The sequence below is a fragment of the Belonocnema kinseyi genome, chromosome 6 (assembly GCF_010883055.1).
Source record: "Belonocnema kinseyi isolate 2016_QV_RU_SX_M_011 chromosome 6, B_treatae_v1, whole genome shotgun sequence".
Lineage (NCBI taxonomy): Eukaryota > Metazoa > Arthropoda > Insecta > Hymenoptera > Cynipidae > Belonocnema > Belonocnema kinseyi.
Genome location: NC_046662.1, coordinates 90,676,595 through 90,699,316, shown reverse-complemented (window position 1 = coordinate 90,699,316; position 22,722 = coordinate 90,676,595). Strand labels below are relative to the sequence as shown.

At 35.1% G+C, this 22,722-nt stretch overlaps 1 protein-coding gene across 2 annotated transcripts in view; it reads left to right on the top strand.

Annotated features, from left to right (window-relative positions):
- Positions 1–17,948: 17,948 nt before the first annotated feature.
- Positions 17,949–22,722, top strand: part of LOC117174303 (transcription factor Sp8) — a 57,748-nt gene continuing 52,974 nt past the window's right edge. For both annotated transcript variants that reach the window (XM_033363283.1, XM_033363284.1), the window contains exon 1: positions 17,949–18,386. In XM_033363283.1, the coding sequence (XP_033219174.1) occupies positions 18,282–18,386 (105 nt within the window). In that variant the 5' untranslated portion in view covers positions 17,949–18,281. The remainder of the gene's footprint in view (positions 18,387–22,722) is intronic.

Sequence of the window (22,722 nt, the reverse complement as noted above, 5' to 3'; positions counted from 1 at the left end):
AAAGTGAAATAAAATATTTAATGTCTTTTTTTATTCATTTTCTCTGAAATTGATCGAACCACATTATAGTCAAGACTCAGATCAATATTTTTTAAGATTAAAAAAATATTACTAACTTGATTTATATTAATTTGCGCCAAAAATCCTTAGGGTACTTTTGGCTGGGATGCAAAAGAAACTCCTCGGCCAAGTATCATGTCAATATTCTTGGTGACTTTTTTGGAAGTATACACTTTTTCGGAAGTATATTAGAAAATGTCTGAACTTTCAGAAAAAAATATTGGGAAATCCAATAACATCTGTTCTAAAATTCTAATAGTATATGTTTGTCAATTCGGAATTGATTGCACGCAGACTATTGCTTCACACAATTTTCGACTTTACCAATAAATATTTTTAAAAAGTGTGATGAAATAATGTCTTTTGTGAAATTAAAAAGATACAAATAAAAAGCAGAGTTCAATAATCGTGGGCCTGGTCGTAAATCTTGGCAATGAAATGAATTAAGGAAACGCACATTGTCAGAAAAAGAAAAACAGAGACGTCGTACGTCTGCCGAAGGAATCTTTTAATCGTTGCTAATAACAGGCTACAACGGTAAGAAAGCACCAGAGTCCCTCATACGGGGCTACCAAATGATTGATAAGTCCATAAACCGTACTTCCCTCTTTGGATTTTCGGGGGTCGCGGGTGTGTGCGTGCGTCGTCGGCCTCTGCGATTTGGCCGCAGGTGACTTAGTGACGAGATGATGACCCACCCGACGTTGGAATCATCGTCATTACCCTGCCAGAGTAACCCGTAATGCGAACCAAACCAGAAAAGCCACTGCCACTGTTGGTTCCTTGCAAGCTGCACGATGGTCATATTCATCCAACGCCCGCGGTTAGGTCTGACGATGGGTTACACGTTACAATTTCTAAAACTGGTGTCATCACCCACTTGACGTTTGTCGCATCTCTTTGAGACACCTGCTCATTTTTATGTGGTTCTTTACTCTCTCATTAAAATCATCATGAGATTCTAGGAACAAATCTTTTTTTATAAATGGAGTATCACAGTCATAAACTAGGGTCTTAGACAAATAAAAATTAGGCTTCAAAATAAAAATGAAGTAATGTGGTTCACATGGTAACGTTCTAGGATTAAATTGAAGTGAGTAGACTTTTGGGGCTCCGAATCCCGACGAGGGTAGAAACAATGAAGATGATTGTGAAATATCTCTCTCCTTTCAGGTATAATTAAAGTACTTTAAATTCAAACTATTTACTTTGAATTCTTCTGGATTTTTTTATAACTTTTGAACTGTAGATCAAATTTAAGAAGGAAAAGTATCTCATAGCTATAAGTAATTAGGAAAAAAAATTTTTATAAGAAAATAGGTTGGTAAACACTTATTTTAGAAAGAATAATATTATGGTTAGACACTCGGACTTCTCTAGATATTTTTCAATGTACCTTTCCCGAGGTGTTGGTGGTTCGGAACCCACCTTAAGCTGTAGGTCCCCCCATCGTGTACTTGACTGCAACCCAGTCCGTCAATGATGGGGTAAAAAAAAGGCTTTGTCCAATATGTCTGGACAGACTGCTCTCATCAGATCACTTGATTGCATTATAAAAATGCGTCCGTGAATGATGATATATACCGGGACAGCCCCGTGCAAAATGATCAAATCAAAATCCAACTTCAACCAAAAATGCCATCGACATGTTGGGCAGTATAAGCCTGTGACAACATTTTAACACATAAATGTTTTTTAGATGGCCCTACCGAAGGTTTTCCGCGTTGATGTCCCGGTAGGACTTGAGCTTTCCTCTCATGACTTTGGCGGCAATGTTGGCGGTAGCATTGCTACTTACAGGGTTTCCCCGGCCAAATAGGATGATAACGAAGAGGACAGGGACTAAGTAGAACACCAAAACCCATCAATAAGAAATCGAGAATACATTAAAGATTTTGAAACGCATGTCGCTTCCCGAGGATCGTCGGGGCGCCCTGGAGCCACAGCTGGGGACCACAGTATACGAGACGGTGGCGATGGTGAGCTGCGAGATGGTCAGGCATATTTCACTAAACAAACAGCTGGCCAGCAAGAGCATCTGCGACAAACGGTAAGCAGTGGAAAATCAACTATGCCTGCTGAGGATGCTTTGGCTAGCGCAAGCTATTTGCAGCCAACCACCTCGACAGAAATACCGTGGGAGAGCATCAATTGGGATACCACAATGAAAGAGGAATTGGTGCGTCTCTATTACGAAAGTGCGAAGTTTGAAACAAAAATTGAAAAAGGATACAATTTAAGAAAAAAAATTGCTGCAAAGTATCTTAATATACAAAAAGTCGCACTGAGAGATCTTCTCACTAAGGTGAAGGACATCAGGACTAATCTACATGTTACAGAAGATCGAGCAATGGAGATTAAACAACAGGTTGATTTGGCGTGGAAAAACGACGGCAATGAGCATCAGTTAGAGAAAGCCGCGTCAAATGGTCAAGCAGAGCAATTGATGTTCTTCCTCAACCTTATTGACGATCCAACACCACCACATCCTCTAGAGGTGGATGACCTTATAAAACCAGAGGCAGAAGCAGAGGTTCAGCAACCAAAAAAGCGACGAAAATGGACATACCATATGAACAGAGATGTTATGCGCCTTTATTTTTTAGCAGAGAAATGTGGGCAAAGTGTGAGGAGAGAACATCATAGACTCTTCTTACTTAAATACCCAGAGCCAGCCATAAAAATAAATGAGCAGAATCTGGTAGATCAAAAACGCTCAAAATCTTTAAACAGACTGCTTTCGGCTGTTGTAATAGCTTCTATCAAAATGGAAGTAGAACAGCAGCTTCCTATTGATGAGGTCGCCTTGGGAGATGTGGATAACGAAGACTTAATTGATGCTGAAGTCATAGGTGCCAGGGATAATGAACATCATGCACCGGATCCATTAGAACCACATCCGGATATTACTAAAGATGATGTGGATAGGGAAATCTCAGAAAACTACAGCACCTGGAAAGGAATTTTGGTCATGCTTTACTAGAGTTCAGATATGTAGAGCCAACACTAAGGCATTCTCTGTCCAAAATGAACATCACAAATGATCTGCGTGCACTAATAGCACATCTCGACAGCAAGGTTTTAGCTACGTATTTGAACGTAGCACAAACTGCGTTAGAGGTGCAAACTCTTGTATACTGTGCAGCTGTGGCAACCGTTAGAACGTTGGGCCATAAAATTAGGCCTGCAAATGCAGTTTTTGTCCCAGCAAGGAATCGAGATCCACCATGGAAGATCAGGTTGGATATGGATGTCAGCAAAGTAAGGTGAAAATTGGGTCGATTAACTCAATATAAAAAAGAAGATAGAACCCGAAAGCTGATGAACCATGTTGCTAAAATAATCCACCCTCGGCACATCGAGACATTAACACCAGCAATATTGGATGAAATTTTAAACTCTCGACGACAGTGACTTGATGTTCTTACTGCCAGACTGCGTCGGTACAAGAAAAGTAATGTCCGAAGGCAACAAAATCAAAACTTTCATACAGATGAAAGAGGGTTCTATCGTAAACTGAGAGTGAAATCAAATAACCACCAAGGCACCGAAGCCCCTCAATTGGAAGATATGACTAACTACTGGTCGGGTGCTTCGGGAAAAATGAACAGATGCAATTTGGACACTGCATGGTTCAAACTGGAGGAAGGAAGGGTAAACAATAGCCCTGATATGCATCTGACAAACATCACAGCCTTAGATGTTTCAGCGGTCTTGAAAAGGGCAAATAATTGGAAAGCTTCAGATGCACATTGTGCACAAATTCTAGTACAAGTACCTGACGAGTGCCTGTCTTCCAATAATTTATAAATGTCTTACAGCTATCATTCCAGATAAGGTATATTCTCATTGCGACGAGGACGGCATTCTTACAGAAGAACAAAAAGGATGTTATAAAAACTCACGAGGCTGTAAGGATCTAGTCACTATAAACGCTGTTGCCATGACTCAAGTTTGTAAGCATCAAAGGAACTTACACATGGCTTACATTGACTATAAGCAAGCGTTTTCTTCCGTGTCGCATGACCATTTGCTTGAAGTCCTAAAACTTTACAAAATCTGCCCACGCATTATTAATTTTCTAAGCCATGCGATTAGTCTCTGGGGTACAAGAATCAAGTATTTTGATCATGGACAACCAAGGATAACTAGATCAATACGTTTTACGACGGGTATATTTCAAGGAGACTCCTTCAGCGCCCTATGGTTCTGTTTAGCGTTGAATCCATCGAACAAAACACTAAACAGCATGTCTAATGGGTTCAGAATTCATGATAATGAGGATGGTCATCAAGTGACCCATCTTCTTTACATGGATGACCTAAAGTTTACGCTAGTTCAGCCCAGAATGTGCAGCAAGTGATCGATATCTCACAGCAGTTTTCTAATGATATCCACATGATGTTCGGACTTGATAAATTTAGAACAGTGCATTTAATCAGAGGGGAATAAGGGACCGCACAGTTAGAAAACAAGTTCGAAAATGTCATCGAGGCAATGGCTGCAGGTGAATCATATAAAATCCATCAAGCACATTATTGATGGCTGTCGCGTAATGGCTCAGAGAGAATATACGCGCAGATATAATGATGTAGCGGGGATTATACATCAACAACTTGCCCTAAACCTAGGACTCTTACAGGAATGGATGCCCTTCTATAGATACATTTCTAATGCCCGTTTTAGAACGCGAATATTACATCTTATATTGGGATGTTACTATCCAAAGGGATCATTACATCCAGGCCAATCGACCTGACATCGCGATGCGAGAAAAAAAAGGTGGAAGAGTCTACATCATCGACATTGCTTTTACGCTTAATCGAAATTTGCAGTCGACCTATATAACCAAGATACACAAGTATAACGAGTTAAGGCATGAAGTAAAGACCATATGGAGGAATGTGAAGCATGCATCTATTCATCCCATTGTGATTTCGGCTACAGGCAATGTGCACGCAAGATACACTGAACATCTTGAACATTTAGGAGTCAGTAGCGTATTGGCAGCAACTCAGAAATTTAATTCTAAAAAACTAAAAACCCGTGAAGTGGCAGATAGTAGCTCTAAGAAAGCATCCAGAGATGACTGTTCTCGCCTCCAACGCTCGTGGATGCTCGTAATTGTATACCTACAACATCATCGCCGGAGGTTTCAAACATCGTATTAAATTAGTTGAATTAACTTATAATATTCTAATCTCATCAGTCACTTGAGTTAGTCCGTGGCTATGATGAATAGCTGGCTTCACTCGAGTAAAAGTTTAATAAAAACACAAAATAATATGGTTCGTTCGAAAATTTAGTAAATCCATAATTTAATTAAAATTACATTAATTGACCCTGTTAAACAAAAATGACTAAACATACGAAATCCCACCAAAAACATCTGCCATGAAAAAAATCTGCCAAGTGTAACTAAATGCATTTCTGAAATGAAAATTGAAAAAGTTATTGAGAAAAAAATGTTCATAATGAAATATATTGAGAAACTTTTTTTCATAAAGAACCCTATAGAAAATTTTGAAATAGATGTTAAAAACCATTTTAGTCATTGTAAAATTTGGCGGGCAAATTTTCTCAATATGTTTCGTTATGATATCAATTTATTTAATTTTTAACAAATTCGTGATATATAAATGTCGTCAATTGATTCATTCTTGAATTGAATTTAATGGTAGCACTATCTAATTGAAAGGGTCGTTCGTATCATCTAACTTAACAGATACTTCCGATAGATGAACCTTTTTCCTTTATCATAATGGTACAATGATTGAAGAATAAATAATTTTTCTTCATTTCCTTCAATGATAACAGCTGCACCTTGCAGTAAACCTGAATCATACATAAATGTGGTACCTATTTTTATTATTTATTTTATATAAAGATTTTTTTCCGCCAAATTAATTGCATTTTATTTAATTGATTTTATATTTAATACTTAATCTAATCTTGTTAATAGAAAATGATTGTCAATCATGTTTTTCATTTGATGAATCTGTTTTCCAAGTCCACTACTTGGTGATACAGTAAATTTTTCTGATAATATTTATAATGAATTATTGAATCGCTGAAAAGTTTACTGGAAAACAATCTAACACTTCATCCATAACAACTAAAATAACATTTTATCTGATATATTTATTGCTACAGTTATTATATTTACAAATTTTTTATCACGTATAAATGATTAATTTTAAGATATCAGTTATATAATACATAATAAAAAAAATTATTAATATTTGAATGTTTTACACCTTTTAATTTAATTTAGGATGCCTCTGCAGCCAAATCTATCTAACCGATTCACATATAATTTAAATTAGAAATCTACAGTAACGTATTTTAATTACGTCTTGCATGCATATTTGATATTTTGAATAATTTTAACAATTCTAAAAACTATTAAAGATACCTAGAATTTGTGAAAGATGCGAGGTGTGTTCAAAAACTAAGGTGACTTTTCAATTTTCGCGGGCTACGTACATTCAAGTTTTAAATTTTTTGTTTTGTTATATTGGTACACTCGTCACGATCATACGTTCACAGTTTTGACTACTATATATAGCTCGTGTTGTTTTTCTGGCAGAGGCGTAAAAGGTTAGAAGGGTTTGGTGCGTTCGGCGATTTTCTTCTTTTGAAAAAAAGGGAGCAAAGAATTTGCATTAAATTATGTGTGAAAAATGGAATCCAGTGCTCTAAAACTCTTGAAATGTTGACAGTTGCATACGGTGAGTCTACTCTGAGTAAGAAAAATGTGTATAAGTGGTACAAGCTGTTCCAAGAAGGCCGAGAGGATGTCGAAGACAAACCTCGCCCTGGACGTCCCAGCACGTCAACAACAGATGAAAACGTTCAAGCAGTGGAAAAAATGGTATTGAAAAATCGCCGAATTACCATCAGAGAAGTTGCTGAAGATGTTGGCATGTCGGTTAGCTCATGCCGTGCTATCTTTTCGGACGTTTTGGGCACGAGACGTGTGTCAGAGAAATTTGTTTCAAAACTACTTAATTTTTAAAGTGCTTGTGAAAGATTTTCTGATCAAAAACAGCACCACAGTCATGCCTCAGCATCCATATTCACCGGATTTGACCCCCAGTGACTTTTTTCTTTTCCCAAAACTGAAGAGACCCATGAAAGGACATCGATTTTCAACGATTGAGGAGATTAAAACTGCATCGCTGAAAGAACTCAAGGCTATACCACAAAATGATTATCAGAAGTGCTTCGATGATTGGAAAAAGCGTTGGCACAAGTGTATTATATCTAAGGGGGATTACTTTGAAGGGACAACATAAATATTGAGGAATGAATGAATATTTTTTGAGAAAACCATAAAATCATCTTATTTTTTGAACACACCTCGTATATTCCGAATTTGTTGCTTCTGGCTTGTCTTCAAAAGTTGGTACGACTCTCTTTTATAGATTAGAATGTAGGTCATTAACATAAAATCACGATTAAACTTATTTTTTATAGTTGGTCAGTTGTTCCTTTATGAAGTGAGCACTGTTTTGGCTTTGAAACTCAACGAGTGTAGAAAAAAACAAAAATAACCCAATTCGATTGTATCCATTAACTCACTGTCAGGAAACATATATCTTTTTTTCAGTTTTCAGATCGAATATCCCTTCAAATTAAATTTGAAACAAATTCTCCTGAATGAAAATAAATTTTCAAGGCAATTTCTGTTCCGATTCGATTACGACTACCAGAACTCATAACCATTAATTAAAATATGGCGTTCAACTTTGTGCGATACATTTTTAATTAAGTGAAGGGGTTCAATAAAAGCTTAAATGAGATAACCAAATTGGCTTATCAGAGAATGATCTTTGAGACTATCCAACTTTTCCCGTTTGCTTAATTAACTCTGCAAATACTGCATGCACGAACTTCGGAATGATTAAAGACCGGCAGTGTCAAAGACGATGGATAAAATCTAGTCGTAAAAAGTGCGAAACTGACATTTCAATTAAAATTGTGCACGAGCTGCGAAGCTTATCCTATAACATATAGACATGGTTTAGAGGAAAGAATATATAGTGTATTAGATGGCTGATTAATTAGAATATATAATTGAGGGCGCGAGAGAAAAAGAGGATCCTCATTTTCGAAGGTCCCAGTGTTGTAATCGAGGGGTGTAATCGAGTGCATGGCAATCTGCCTCTTTAAGCAGATGGATATCTACATCCGGCCAGGTGGCGCCTGACGCTTTTCCAAAAAATTATACGAAAGGGCCTCGCGTCGCATTATGGCTAAGATTAATGAGATCGCGACCAACTAAAATGGGCATGTACGACGTACGTGTATCAGAAAAAAAGCAGGGAGATGAAAAATCGGGCCAGTCAGGCCCAACTTGGCTTGTGCATATGAAACTGCCAGACACGGGGCATGGATGGACGGACAGACCGACGCACGAAAAGAAACGAACGGCTGTTTCTTTCAAGCGCGGATGGACGTGCTCTGTTATTATATCTGTTCGAGTCTTAGAAGACAAGGACGGATATATGTGGTAACCGAGATAAAGATTAAGGGGAAAAAGAGAGAAGGCCAGTCGCGGACCGCGGTGAAGCTGTTACGCGCTTTTACCGCGGAGAGAAAGAATAATAGCCTCCCTCTAAACTCGCTGCAATTAAAACTTTAAACTTTCTCAGGGTGGCGTCCCGACTAATCGACTTCTCAAGCCTGACTTCAAGAAATAAGTCGTAAATCAGCACTCCATTCCTGTGGCTGCTAGCGAAAAATAATATAATACATGGATTATATATGCTGTTTTTACCTTTTAAACTTGAAATAGTAAAAAAAAACCCTCAAAATCTTTGACATTCGACTGGCAGTCACTCAGAAAAAAAGTTTTGAATTATGAGAATCATTCTTGTGTTCCAAAGAGGTCTTGTTTTAAGCTTGTGGTCTTTATTCAAGATAGATAGCTTTAAGTTTAAAGACAGGCTCAATTAAGTTGTAACAAAAAACAAAACTTTTTTCTGTGCAGTAACGCGTTTTCCACTACCTTTACGGGGCCGTGCATAAAATACATAAGGTTTTTTTCTGAAATTTTGTACCAGGTATTCTTCTCTGTGAAAAGTAGAATTTACAACAAAAAATTTAATAGTTAACATTTTAGCCAAATGAATATTTGCATTTTAAATCAAAAACATTTGAATTGAAAAAAGAAGAATGCTTAACAAAATATTTGCATCCTTAAAGAAAACAAATTTATTTTTTAAATGAAAAAGTACAATTTTCAACAAGAGTTACATTTCTTACACATATTTTCCAGTTAAGAAACAAACAAAAAATATCTAAAATATTACATTTGCAAGTAAAAGAAAGGAGCTCTCTACAATACCGTTGAATTCTCAACAAAAAGATAAAATTTTAACCCAAAAACATATCTAATCAATTTTTTACCAAAGAGTTTAATTTTCATACAAAAATCTAATTTTCAAACAAAATGGAATAGTTTAATTCTCTTTAAAAAATGATTAAACAAACAACAGAATTTTTTAGCAAATAGTTGAACTTTTTACCAAATTATTGAATTTTCAAGCCAAAAAGATGAATTTTCCTTAGAACATTTTAATTTCCAGCAAAACAGTTTTTTTTTTACTAAAAAGATGAATTTTCAATTAAAATCATAATTTGTTATTCAAAGAAATGAATTTAGAAGAAATTATATCTACATTCAATAAGCAATGAATAATCAAAAGCAGATTGATTTAATAAAAAAATATGAACTTTTAAATAAATACTTAAAGCCTCAGCTTAAACAAATTAATTTTTAACCAAACAGTTGCATTTCTAACAAAAAAAACGGATTTTTTACCTAAAAATACGAATTTTTAATAAAATACAGAAATTTTTAACTAAGAGCATTAATTTTTTTAACAAAAATGTCGAATTTTGAACAAAATACATTAATTTTCTACCGAATAGTAAAATTTTCAACCAATAGGATTAATTTTTCAACCAAAAGTGTAATAGTTAAGTTTCCAGGAAAAAAATAAATTGTTAGCCAAGAAAAAAAATGTTTAACAAAAGAATTAAATTTTCTCAACTTTTCACCAAATAATTGACTTTTTATCAAATTGTTGAATTTTCAAGTCGAGAAAATGAATTTTCACGAAAAAGGATGACTGCAAAGCCTTGGATAAATTAACAGGAATTTTGATCATTTAAAGACTAAATAATTGAGGTTAATTTGTAATTCTTTTTAAATATTAAGTTATACAACTGCATTTGGTTTGAAAATTAAGCGTCGGACTAAGCAACATTTTAGTAGCTAAAGAAATAATAAATTTGTACCTTTTTAAATTAAATGGTTTTCAATATTTACGTATTATTTTACGAATTTATTATTATTACATTAAATGGTAATAATAATATTACTAGGTAATACAAATATTACTAGGCAATACTAATCTTATCAGGTAAAATACAAGTAATACTGTTACAATTACCAATGAAGAGGCATAAATTTTGTTTCTATATAATGCATTAGGAACTACGCAATAAGCACTAAATTACGCTGACAGCTGTTTACAATAAAATCTTTTAACATTGGGTTTTTAGTGATTCGCAGATTTGAAAATTTGCACGTAAGAAATGGTTTTGACCACTTCTTTCCTCCATGTAACACAGATAGAAAAATATTTTATCTACCCAACCCCCGTCTACCCACCCAAAATACCATGTAATTTATGCTCGAGCCCTAACAAAAAAAAGCCTTTAGATAAAGATGGATAATTTAAGCTTGGGCTTGAATTTAGTTGCATGAGTCTTTTTTTCTAATATTGAAACTCAGACTTATTTGGAACTAAATTTAAGTCAAGTTTTTATTATTTAAATTTATTTATATTTATATCTAAACTTCTATGAAAGGAATGCGATTCTTGAGCTCAAACTTATCCATCATTACACTGAGCTGGAGTTTCGAAATGTTCCATTTTATGTCGTATCATAGGTCTTCGTTGTATTTGTGAACTTATGAAATTGTGCAAACTTCCAAACGTTAAGGAAATAACATTTGCACCAAAAACAATATAATTTCTTACAGATGTTAAAGTAAAGGATTCTTCCAAAAAGCACAGTGCTGAATCTTTTTCCCTGATTTTGGAAACATGAATACTTCAGCCAAGGATATCGAATCACAACAAATGTGCAAATCCTTGAAGAACCCTCTGCTTTCCGTCCGGAAACGGAAACGTTCGTTTCACCGGGAAATGGTAAAAAAAGTCGATCCGAGGGTTAAAATATAGCTGGAGAGAAATTCCTTGTCATGAATAAGAAAATTATTACTATAATGTACATTATTCTAGTCTTGTGATTTCTCGAAAGGACACACTCAGATATTTTTCATCTTCGTTTTTTCATGTGACATAAATGGTTAATATATCAAAAAATCTATTTTGTAAGGGTGAAATTACAGAATAGGGACGCCACCTAATTTTTGGCTGGAAAGCAGTATTTTTCTGCCACAAATTATTAGAATCTTTAATTGAACGATAAATAAAGCGATTTGACAAGACAGAAGTTTGAAATTATTGTTACACCCCTTTGATAGGTCACAAAAATAATTTTGCCAAAACCCTATCCTTTTCCAACGTTCCGTGGGGGGGGGGCGGGAAGATACCCCTATGCTTAGTGAAAAGAATAATGTTGGCCAAATCACTACCCATTTCCAACTTCTTGTTAAATATGATCATTACGATATATCGTGACAGGCCCATATTTGAGACATCACAGTAGGAAAGTAACAATAACTTCAAATTTTTGCTTCATCAAATCGATTAATTTATCGTTCAATTAAAGATTCTAATAGTTTTTTGCCTAACAAAAATTTTTTTCTAGCCAAAATAGAGGTGACAGGTGACATGACGCCCCTATTCTGCAATCTAATCTTTTTAAGTATGTAGGTGATCGAGCTATATTAAAAAATATTCATATTCTTGAAAAAAAATTAAAATACAACCTTTTCGCATCGAACTTCAATCATAATCTTATAGAAAATGTTACAAGGTATGTATTGGAAAAGACATATTCACGGGTGCAAGAATCAAAAGATCCCTCACAATCGTTGCTGTTCACTTTCCTTACAGGAACGTAGCCCATGCTACTATCTGAATCATGGATCATTCCTTTTATCTTAATTATAAATTTCACCGGATTTCATTATTCAATTCAAAGTAAGTTAAAATAAGTTAATGTCACTTTAACATTTCGATTAAATTTTTGTTTATTCTTCATTTAAAGATAAACATTGAATTTAATGTTTTTCCTGGGTGAAAAAGGGAATCTGCTTTTCGAAATATGGAGCGAAATTCGAAAGCAGCTCATACCATCACTGAAAATCAGCCTGAAATCTAACAAAGACAAAGAGCTTGTCTACAATATTGAATGTATCATTCATCAATGAAAGAATATTTTTATTGTTAAACGGAAAAATGATCAAAAGAAATTTCAAATTTTAAAGTGTTTTATTTAAGTGCCTCATAAACTGGATTTCAATAATAACCGGATCCATGGTATAAAACTCCTAAAAAATTAGGTATAACGTGGTGGGTAAGGTCGCATCTTTTACTATAAACAGTATAAACCTAACTTACAAATTAGATTAAGCACCCTAGAAAATATCTTAATACAGTGAAACTCTTCTATAGCGCCAATTTTGGGGCTGACGGTAGGTGGGAACTAACTCATCATAGCCTGCTCCGCTTTTGTTTGATCATGCTTGAGTGCTCGCCTGAGTGACAGCCGCATAACCCGCGCACCCCACGCAGCTCCTGTTACACCAACATGCGGCGCGGATTTAATTCTCAGAAGGGCTATAGAAGGGAGGACTATTAAAGAGTTTCACTATATTACAGGATAAACAAATATTTAAAATAGTAGCTTTCGCCATAGCTCCAACTAAAAAATTACCATGATAATGCCAAGGTACTTTTTAGTAACAAACTACAGGTAGTAACCCATGCTACCCTTTGGTTATAGAATAAAGCACAAAATGTGTTTATGAAATTATGCGAGTAATTACTCAAGTTTTTTGTTACTTAACGCAAAAAGTATTTATGCAAAATTTCAGAACTAGTCACATTAAAATATAGTAACTAATAAGAAATTATATTTTACTGAAAAGCCTACTGCGTTATCCCGTTATAAGAAATTGTATAAATTTTTACCAGAATTTCTCTTAGAAATATTTCGAATGTTCTCTCCGTATTTGGAAAATCCCGTGATACTGGACAGTACCTTCAATCGATTGAAATTCTGACATGCAGACTCGTGCGAATTTGTCAAGGAATGTCTGCGAAAGAACATACGCGTTACATTTTTGTTTTATCCTGTGGGAAGATTTCGGCATCTTTAAGATCGGGGCACCCTCAGCGTCTTGAAATAACCCTTTCGGTCCTTCCTCAACATTCTTGTGAATGAACGAAAGAATGAATGGAAATCACACGGTTCCCACTGTATCAAGTTACAGGCCGATGAGAATAGTTGACGGAAGAATAAGAATCCATTCATAGACTATCCGCTCACCCAAGCATCGATCTTGCACGATCGCTCCATTCATTTATTCATTCAGTGATTCAACTACTTACACCCATTTAGCACATCGCCCACGCTGACGAAAAAAAACATCTCCATTCTTTTATAAAATGAGGGTTTTAACGTGATCAGAAATTTTAACCACAAATTGTCTACGATGAAGACTGTATTATGCCGGAAGAACTTTCCATTGTTCTAAAGGCTTTGCTTCTTTATGGTTTAATCAATATGGTAAAAATTAAATTTTTTATATCGATATGTAATTACTTGCACAGCACGTCACACCTTTTAACTCGGGACAGATAATATTGCTCAATTAACGTTCATTTCCACAGCGAGTGAAATTAGAAAGATTATCTCACTCTGAAAATTACAGCTAAAACGTGACGAGCGTCTTTATATTTCACCGATCTGTGCATTGATAGTGAAAACTTGTGTCTTTATTCACGATGATGATTTTCAAGCTATACCATTTTCATTCAGTGTATTCTTCATTTCTCCATCTTTGCAGCTTATTTACATAAAAAAAATTTATTTAAAAAAGAAGGTGGGAGAAAGTGGCTTCATTAGAATTCGAAACGAATCAATTACGAAATATACAATCGAGTAATTTAATAAAGATTGTGGGCATCGAATGAAATTATAGTCCACGTTGGTATGATGCGAATATTAATTGCATGCATACTGAAAATGATTTCGTATTCAGATGAGGCATATAATGCATATTTAAAGTGTGCATAGTTTAAACAAGTATTATCATATACTCACACTCTTTTTCAAAGGGTTCTTTCCACGATCACGCAATGGCGTGACACGCTGACCTATCAGAATCCAGTCTCCGAGGTAGAAAGTAGCGTCGACATTCTATATAGTGGTCCCGCAAATGTCGCATTATTATGCACGTAATATCACCAAGTGGTATTGCCTAATATTCCCATCTATTAAACGAGCAATTCATAAAAGCGCTGACAACTTAATAACTCCGCTTAAGTTACCCGGTTCGGAATTAATTTCCCTGTATGAAGCACAATGCTTGTTAACACAAACGAGTTGTTGCTTATCAAAGGGTGCTATTTTAATATTTAGAGAACATGAGAATAATTCCTCAGTAATAATAACATGATTAGCAAGCATATTTTTTCCTTCATTCGATATAGTGATAAGATTTACCGAATGATTCATTGACAAGTGTTTAAGAATGGCTCTTTTCGACGAAGAAGGTGTGGATCTCGAAACAGTAAAGGTACGTGGGTTGGCGTTCGCAGATGATAAGGTTGTTATGACAGAGTCAATCGAAGACTTGCAAAGAATGTTGAATAAACTGTATGCAAGCATGAAGAGCATGGGCCTCAAAATTAACGCAAATAAAACAAAAACTATGGTGTTCGAAGGAAAGAGTACGGGACGGAAAGATAGATAAAAGGAAAAGCAGGGCCCTCTTATCAGAAGTAAAAGTATATAAAATAAAGTTAAAGTGGGAATACATAATTATATATTTGTACCGAATGTACTATACGGAAGTGAGAGATGAACCTATCAGGAAAATGAGCAGAGTAAAATTAATGCAATTGATACGCGATTCTTGTGCATAATATGCGGGAAAACTCTGAAGGACAAAGTAAGTAACGAGATAATTCTTAAAGAATGTGGTGCAGAAGAAACGCTAGTAGACACATGGAAAAGAAATCGGTTAAGATGGTTCGGGCATGTTGAGAGAATGCCAAATGATCGACTAACGAAACAAGTGTATCAAGGTAAAGTAAGTGGCAGCGTGCCCAGATGCAGACCGCAGAAAGAATGGTTAGAATGTGTGAATGAGAGCCTAGTTAGAAGACACATAAGAAGCCACAAAAACACGAGAGCCTGCATGAAAAAGTGTATGGACGTAAAAAAAGCTAGAGAAGTATTTCAGGAAAAAAAAGTATAGCGGCAAATAGTTCATAAAAAGAGTTGGGATACTGGGATACTAATGGGCCCAAGTGAGAAACCTCACATGACGTATTTGCGAGGATCTTCACTCAGGTTGATTGTTAGAGAAATTGATAAGAAACCTGGGTCGGAGCAGTGTTGAGAAACGAACGTGTTATTTAAATAAATAACACGAGAATTCTGGATTCATCTGAAAAATTGTATATCCCTTCCTCACATTACTCCCTTCCCCATCGAGTCATCCACGCCTAAACCGAAGGGTAAATGGTTTAATGGTGTAATACTAATAATAAAGTATCACCAGGTTGTTAACTATATTATTTAGTATAATCAAAATGTTTTGCGGCATAGCGAATCTACATAGCAAACCCGTATAGTCTATAGTACTTATTTTAAACACAAAGTGAGAAAAAATCTGATTACGCTCAAATGAACACGAGATGATATTAAATTCTGCATAAAAATACTCTGCTAAAGCCAATTCACAAATTAAATAATATTTTATTTTGAAAATTTTTGCATAAATGTATTAAACATATTACAACTCTGTACAAATTACACAATAATGATTTTTCAATTGCTTTTTGTTAACTGAATTTTACTACAAATCTGAAAATAATAATTCATACTCTTATATTAATTCTAACCATTTAAAATTCATAGAGCAAGTCGGGTTATTTACTCCTAAATTATAGAGTTGTAGATTGATTAGAATATCAAAAGTAATAATTTTATTTCTCATCAAATCCAATTGTTATTTCCTCAATAAAATGTGATGTAATAAATAAAACTGTAGGGAACCTAAAAAGGAGTACTACAAAAAACACACGATACTCACGGTAGCCCCTTACCGGAAAATTGCGAATCAGCTTGGAATTTGAAGCACCTGGAAAAACCTGAGTATTTCGTCGAAAACATCTGACTTTGTTGCATTTAATTTTTAATTTTTCAGTAAATATAATCTCGCTCTTCAAAAAAATATGCTCTGAATTGTGCTCAGATTTGCGAACCAATTGATCGAAAAAATGATGAACATTCATCGGTTTACTCTACATAGCAGTTTTAAAATGGTCTTGCAAAATTAATGTTCCTCTCATAATTTACATAGTTATTATCTTGTGTCTTCTGAAGTAAAAAAATTCGTAATAAAAGTTTAGCCACTAAGCTGTGTGGCATTTTTGATACCGAGGGATAGGGCATACGCGACAATTTAAATTATCTTCAGAATGGAATAGTCAACCTCTTCCTAATTGTACGCACCACTATATAGAATTTTAATGAATCTATGTACCGAATTTGAAAAAACTCCTAAAAAAATTTCTTGATCCTGATAATACCTTATTACTTTTTTGGACCCCACTCCTCTGACAAGAGAAGCCGTTATATTTCTTGCACATCCCATTGCAAATTTCTTAATAAGGTGTACTTTACTCCTCTAAATATTACGAAAATAATGAAAATTTCGATTTGCCTTATTCACATGGAACGATTTTCAACTTCTAAATTAAATAAAGCGAAACTCTGTCACTCCAAGATAATCGAAATTAATTAAATAAAGAAAGAGATCCATAAAATTTGAGAATCAGATACTGAAATTTGTTATCTTCCGTATCAGATTTACAACCCCAATGTTAGATAGTCCCGGCTCTAGTACTTAAATCTCTTTTTACTGACCCTACCCCTAATTTAATGTCAAAAAAGTGATAAAACCTATGATCAAAATATCAGAAACTGGGTAATGTTATCTTACGTGTCTGATTTCACACACGGCCGCAAAAAGGAGTAGAAGGAAGAAGGCTCTTCCCGAGTGACCCCGAAAGGGTGCCACGTGATCGCGGAAGATTTTAATTGGCCGAGAGCAAGAGTGCTTTTGGTGGGGGGATAGATGAGAGGGTGGTTGGGGTTGCCTCGTGGATTAGACGATCGCATCAACGGGGGTATGGGAAGACGGCCCCATACGGCGAGGGCGGGCTGCGTACCCCACCAACAACACCTTCTCCGTTGGTTACATACTCGCAACTTCAATCCTCCACGCACTCTTCTCTCACTCGTACCATCTCCACTTTCACCGGCTACCTACACACAATTTTAAATTTTGTATGTATCTCTGTATATATCTGAAGAATACATTCACACACATTATTGCTTTCTTTCTCCTTCGCACGGGCGCACATGCATGCACACACACACACACACACACACACAAAGAACCCATACGAGTAAAGGGGAAGATCCGCCTTCGCCGGGTGCTGCCACGGATGGACGAAAAACCTCAGTTATAATTGTTGCCCGCCGAGAGGCGCACCATTTTAATTGTTTCTCCTTCCGTGTTCCTTGCAACATCGCTACGATCGATGGTGTTAAGCTACACGAAGCACATAACAGTTGAGTGCTTTTTCTTGCGGTGGGAATGGCTCGTGCCGGAGAACAGTGGAAAGGGATCATTCAGGCATGATAAGTACTTTGTTCACATTGTTTCATCCAAGTGTTGGAAACATACTGTCACGAGGTGTCTTTGTGAAAGAGGAGAAGTTCCTATACTTACAACTAGTGACACTTTGTTGGCCGAAGACTCCTTCTGATTGTGTCCTGAGATGAGAAATTCGAAACTTGATTTTTGATAGAATAAGATCTTACTTCATGGAGTGGGTTCGTGTTGCGAAGAGTGGAGTTTTGCATTAGTGAATCGATAATCTGTGCTTGTTTCGTGGATTTTTGCAAGTTTTTTGGAGACACCTGACAAGATGAATTGCGCTTATCAGTATCCACAACCACATCCTCAAAATACGATGATCATGACGAGTGTTCCCCAACAGGGACATCATTCAACGGATACTGAGTATCTTGAGGTAATGACTCGTTTCTCAAAACATTTGCTTTCTGCACTTCAAAACTTGAAAACATGATTGCTATATTTCCGCAATATTTTTTTTCTTATAATATTAAGGTAATTCAAACTAATTTTAGGCATTTAAAACTCTAGATAAATGGTCGACAAATCTATTACCTATTCCTGAAAATCTAATAATTAGACTTAAGTTTATGGACCTCTTGACAAATCACAGGAGAGGAAACCTTACCACCAAGCCTCACATTAAAATGAAACATAACTTCCCTATGAAAATAAAAGAAGAATATTTCAAAAACTTTACTACAATTTTGCTTCCTCTGACATAAAGAATCGGTTTTAAAATCACTGAGAGCTGCACTGAAACCCCAACTGCAGAGTTAAAGTTTGAAGTGGAACTTGAAGCATTACTCGAACTTATTACAATGATTCTAATCTGGGAATGTCTGTCATTCAGGAAACATTTCTAAATTTCATTTCTGGTGCAAACAATTTGTACTGGTGGACCCTGTTTCTTTGTTTAAAGAAAGGTGGTTAATACGACCCCTGTCAATCCATCGGTGGTTTAAAAATGTTGAGGATCCACCCCCCGTAATTTAAAATTTGAGGAGGTCCCTCACCAATATTTGACAGGATCCGACGATCGACAGGACGAGCCCTTTGGTGACGGCGTCCTGGGCGGGTCAGAACCACCCCTTCGTTAATTGTTCATCTCCCGGCATCTATAACGGCCAATATTAGAATTCATCCACCCTCGATTCTCCTTGACGCACTGCCAATTCACTCCTGAAAATCTAATTTGTCCAACTGCCAATTGGATATATCAATTCGATTAAGCAGCCTGTCACCTTTACTACCAAGTAGTCATTAACCAGCCCAACTGCTCAGAAAAAAATCCTTTACTCAAAATACTCTTGGGTTATTAAAATACTTTTCAATATATTTGTATAATATAACAAAACCTTAAGCTTTTTTATAATAAAATTACATAAAAATAGTGCAATGTAAACTACTATATATGTATTGATAACCACAAGCGCATTCACAATTCTTAATGTAGTTGTAAATTATCTGCAGCATTTCTATCAAATTTGAAGCAGAAAAGAATTTTGGGTTTCTCTATAAGCAATTTTGTAATTTCGAAATAAGAAGCTTTCAAGTGTCATATAATATATTTATTGAATTTTTTATATTCAACCTCCCTAGTGTGTACAGATTGGAATATTATAAAAATTTTCATTAAATTCAAATTAAGAGCATTGGACACTTTCATAATTTATTGATTAAAAAGTTTAGGCGATCAAAATTTTAACATTCAACATTGAATGATTCATAATTATAGCCTTCAAAATGAAATAAGTTTAAACATCTTAGTGTTGTTAATTAAAAAATGTGGAATTACATGCACTTAAGATAGAAACATATTTAAATTAAGGCCTTCAAAAGTGAAATATATCAAGTTTCCAGTTTAAAAAATTCTGAATTGAAAATTTTCCTCCATATTCAAAAGTGAATTATTAAAACTTGGGGGCCTTAAAAAATTCATATTGAATTAAAAAAGTTTAAATTGTATAATGTTCAATATTAGATGGTTTAAAATTGCATCCAACAAAATTGAAAAATGTTTACTTTTTTTTTGGATGAATTCCATTTCGAATTCTTATTGTTTCGATTGGTAAAAAATATTTCCTGATGAAAATGAAACATTTATTTAGAATTGTTCCAGTTTAATCTTTAATTTAAAGTTATTATTATTATTATTATTATTATTATTATTATTATTATTATTATTATTATTACACCATTAAGCCATTTCCCTTTCGGGGTAGGCGTGACTCACTCGGCAGGGGAAAGGAGTAGTGTGTGGATGGGATAGAGATTTTTCAGATTGATCCAGAATTCTCGTGCTATTTATGTAAATAACACGTTCGTTCCGCAACACTGCTCCGACCCAGGCTGCTGATCAATCTCTCTAGCAATCTCCCCAAGCGCAGAACCTCACGAAGCCGTTATGTAAGGTTCCCCACTTGGGTCCATTAATAGCCAAGCTCTTTGTTTCAGGCGTCGTTCACTCTACTGACACTCTTTTTATTAACTATTTTCCGCCATACCTTCCTGTCCTGGCATACTTCTCTAGCTTCTTTTATGTCCATGCATTTTTTCATGCAGGCTCTCGTGTTTCTGTGACTTCTTATGTCTCTTCTAAGTAGGGTCTCATTCACACATTCTAACCATTCTTTCCGCGGTCTACCTCTGGGCACGTTGCCATTTACTTTACCTTGATACACTTGTTTCGTTAGTCGTTCATTTGGCATTCTCTCAACAATTGATTTCTAAATATAACATTTTTCAATTAGATTGTATATTGCAAGCTTTTAGTTTTTAATTTCTCAATACTGAACATATCAACGCAACATTTTTTAATTTGAAGTAATTGAGCATGATATTGAATAGTTTCCTAAAATAGTACTACTTAAAAATTATTTCAAAATTTGAACTTATTGAATTTCGAAGGTTTCTATTGAAAGTTATTTGGAATATACTATAAATTAAAAAATATGACATTTAAAAATGCTTATAATTTTGAAAAAGTCTGATTTTGACTTTCTCAAATTTATATTAGTTTAATTTCAAGGTCCTAATATACACTTAATACGCTCATCAAGCGTCGAATTTTTCTCGGAGAAACTGAAAATCAGAGCTGGTCTCGCCAAATTCGGTAGACATAAGTAAAATATTTTATATGAGCATAAAGTCATTTCGATTTTTAATTGTTCTATTTAAAAAAGTTTATATCTATTATGATATATTATTTTCTGTAAAGTATACCTATTGCAGAAACGAATAATACTAACCCTTCCCCTATTTCACTAAAAATAAGTATTTAACAATCCTTCCAAATGACTAATGGTTCACTTTTCACCTTGATTTTCACTCATTCAGATTTCAAGATTATATAACTCGGGGGGTAAAAATGAGTAAAAGGGAAGGAGTATAAATTAAGACACACACATATATATATATATATATAATTTAGAAAAAAGAAACTGAAAGTGGGAGGAATCGAAACTCCATCTGTAACTGTACTACACCATTCGAATTACTCAAAAGCGCAACCGTAAAACCGTCACCCGAAAATTTTTTAAGCCCATTTTACGCGTGTGAGCCTCTATTTCAATTAAATTTTTTAAAAATCAAGAAGGGAGATACCCGGAAGTAATAAAAAGTAATCATCGAAGGACTGTTTGTTCGTTCAGCGGAGAATTCTGAAGATTGAAATTTTAAGGTCCCTCACACGCAAATTTTTGACTTTAGACTCTTGGCGCGTGAAAGGGTTAAGGTAGTTGTTAGTATGTTACAAAAATTAAAGCTTCCTCCCGCTTCTCATTAGGATGTCGAACGTTCGCGCGCGAATAAATCCATATATATTGGTTCGCGTGAAAGGTCGCAAAAATGGTGTTTTCATGAAGCAAGAAATGAACGATTCGGTGAGAAGAGAGACGTAGCTGGGGGATATTAATATAAGGGCTCGATACGTAATTATAGTGATTATCGTATTGCCAGGGGGCGGTCGAGGGCGTCCCTCAGTTTGCACGTCATTTTGCAATCTCAACTTCGCGGCGAACATGCGCGCGAATTTGTCGGCAATCCGGGAAGCTTAATGTGCTTCCTCTCAATATTTTCCACCTCTATCAGATTCCTTTCCAAAGTAGATGTCATCGTATTGAAGTTCTCAGAGAAATAAGGAGGCAATTGGCAGTCAATTTCACTATCCGGAGAAACTGATCCTTCTGATAAAAAAATAAATTCTTAACTTCATATAAATGTCACTTGGCTCTCTGTCCTTCCGACTATAAATGCAAGGAGTAAACCACTCTTGGAATATATTTTAAAGCTTCCACACAATCTCTTGAAATCTGTTCAGATCTCACGAAGCCTCATAAAATCTTATGAAACCCAATAAAATTTTTTTCAATTGTTATGAAGTTCCTTGAAATACCTTAGATCGTTTTAAATCTATACAATTATACATGAACTCAGTTGAAATTGTTTCGTATACCTATAAATTTCCCGAAATACCTTAATATTCTGCGATACTCTGTAAAATAATTTTAAAGTTAAATGCACTCATTTGAAATTCACTCAAAACTATTAAAATCTTCATAAATAGCATAAAATCATCGCAAATTGATTGGAATTTCGTCAAATCCTTCGAAATCTCTTGTTAAATGTTTTTATTATTATTATTACACCATTAAGCCATTTCCCTTTCGGGGTAGGCGTGACTCACTCGGCAGGGGAAAGGAGTAGTGTGTGGATGGGATAGAAATTTTTCA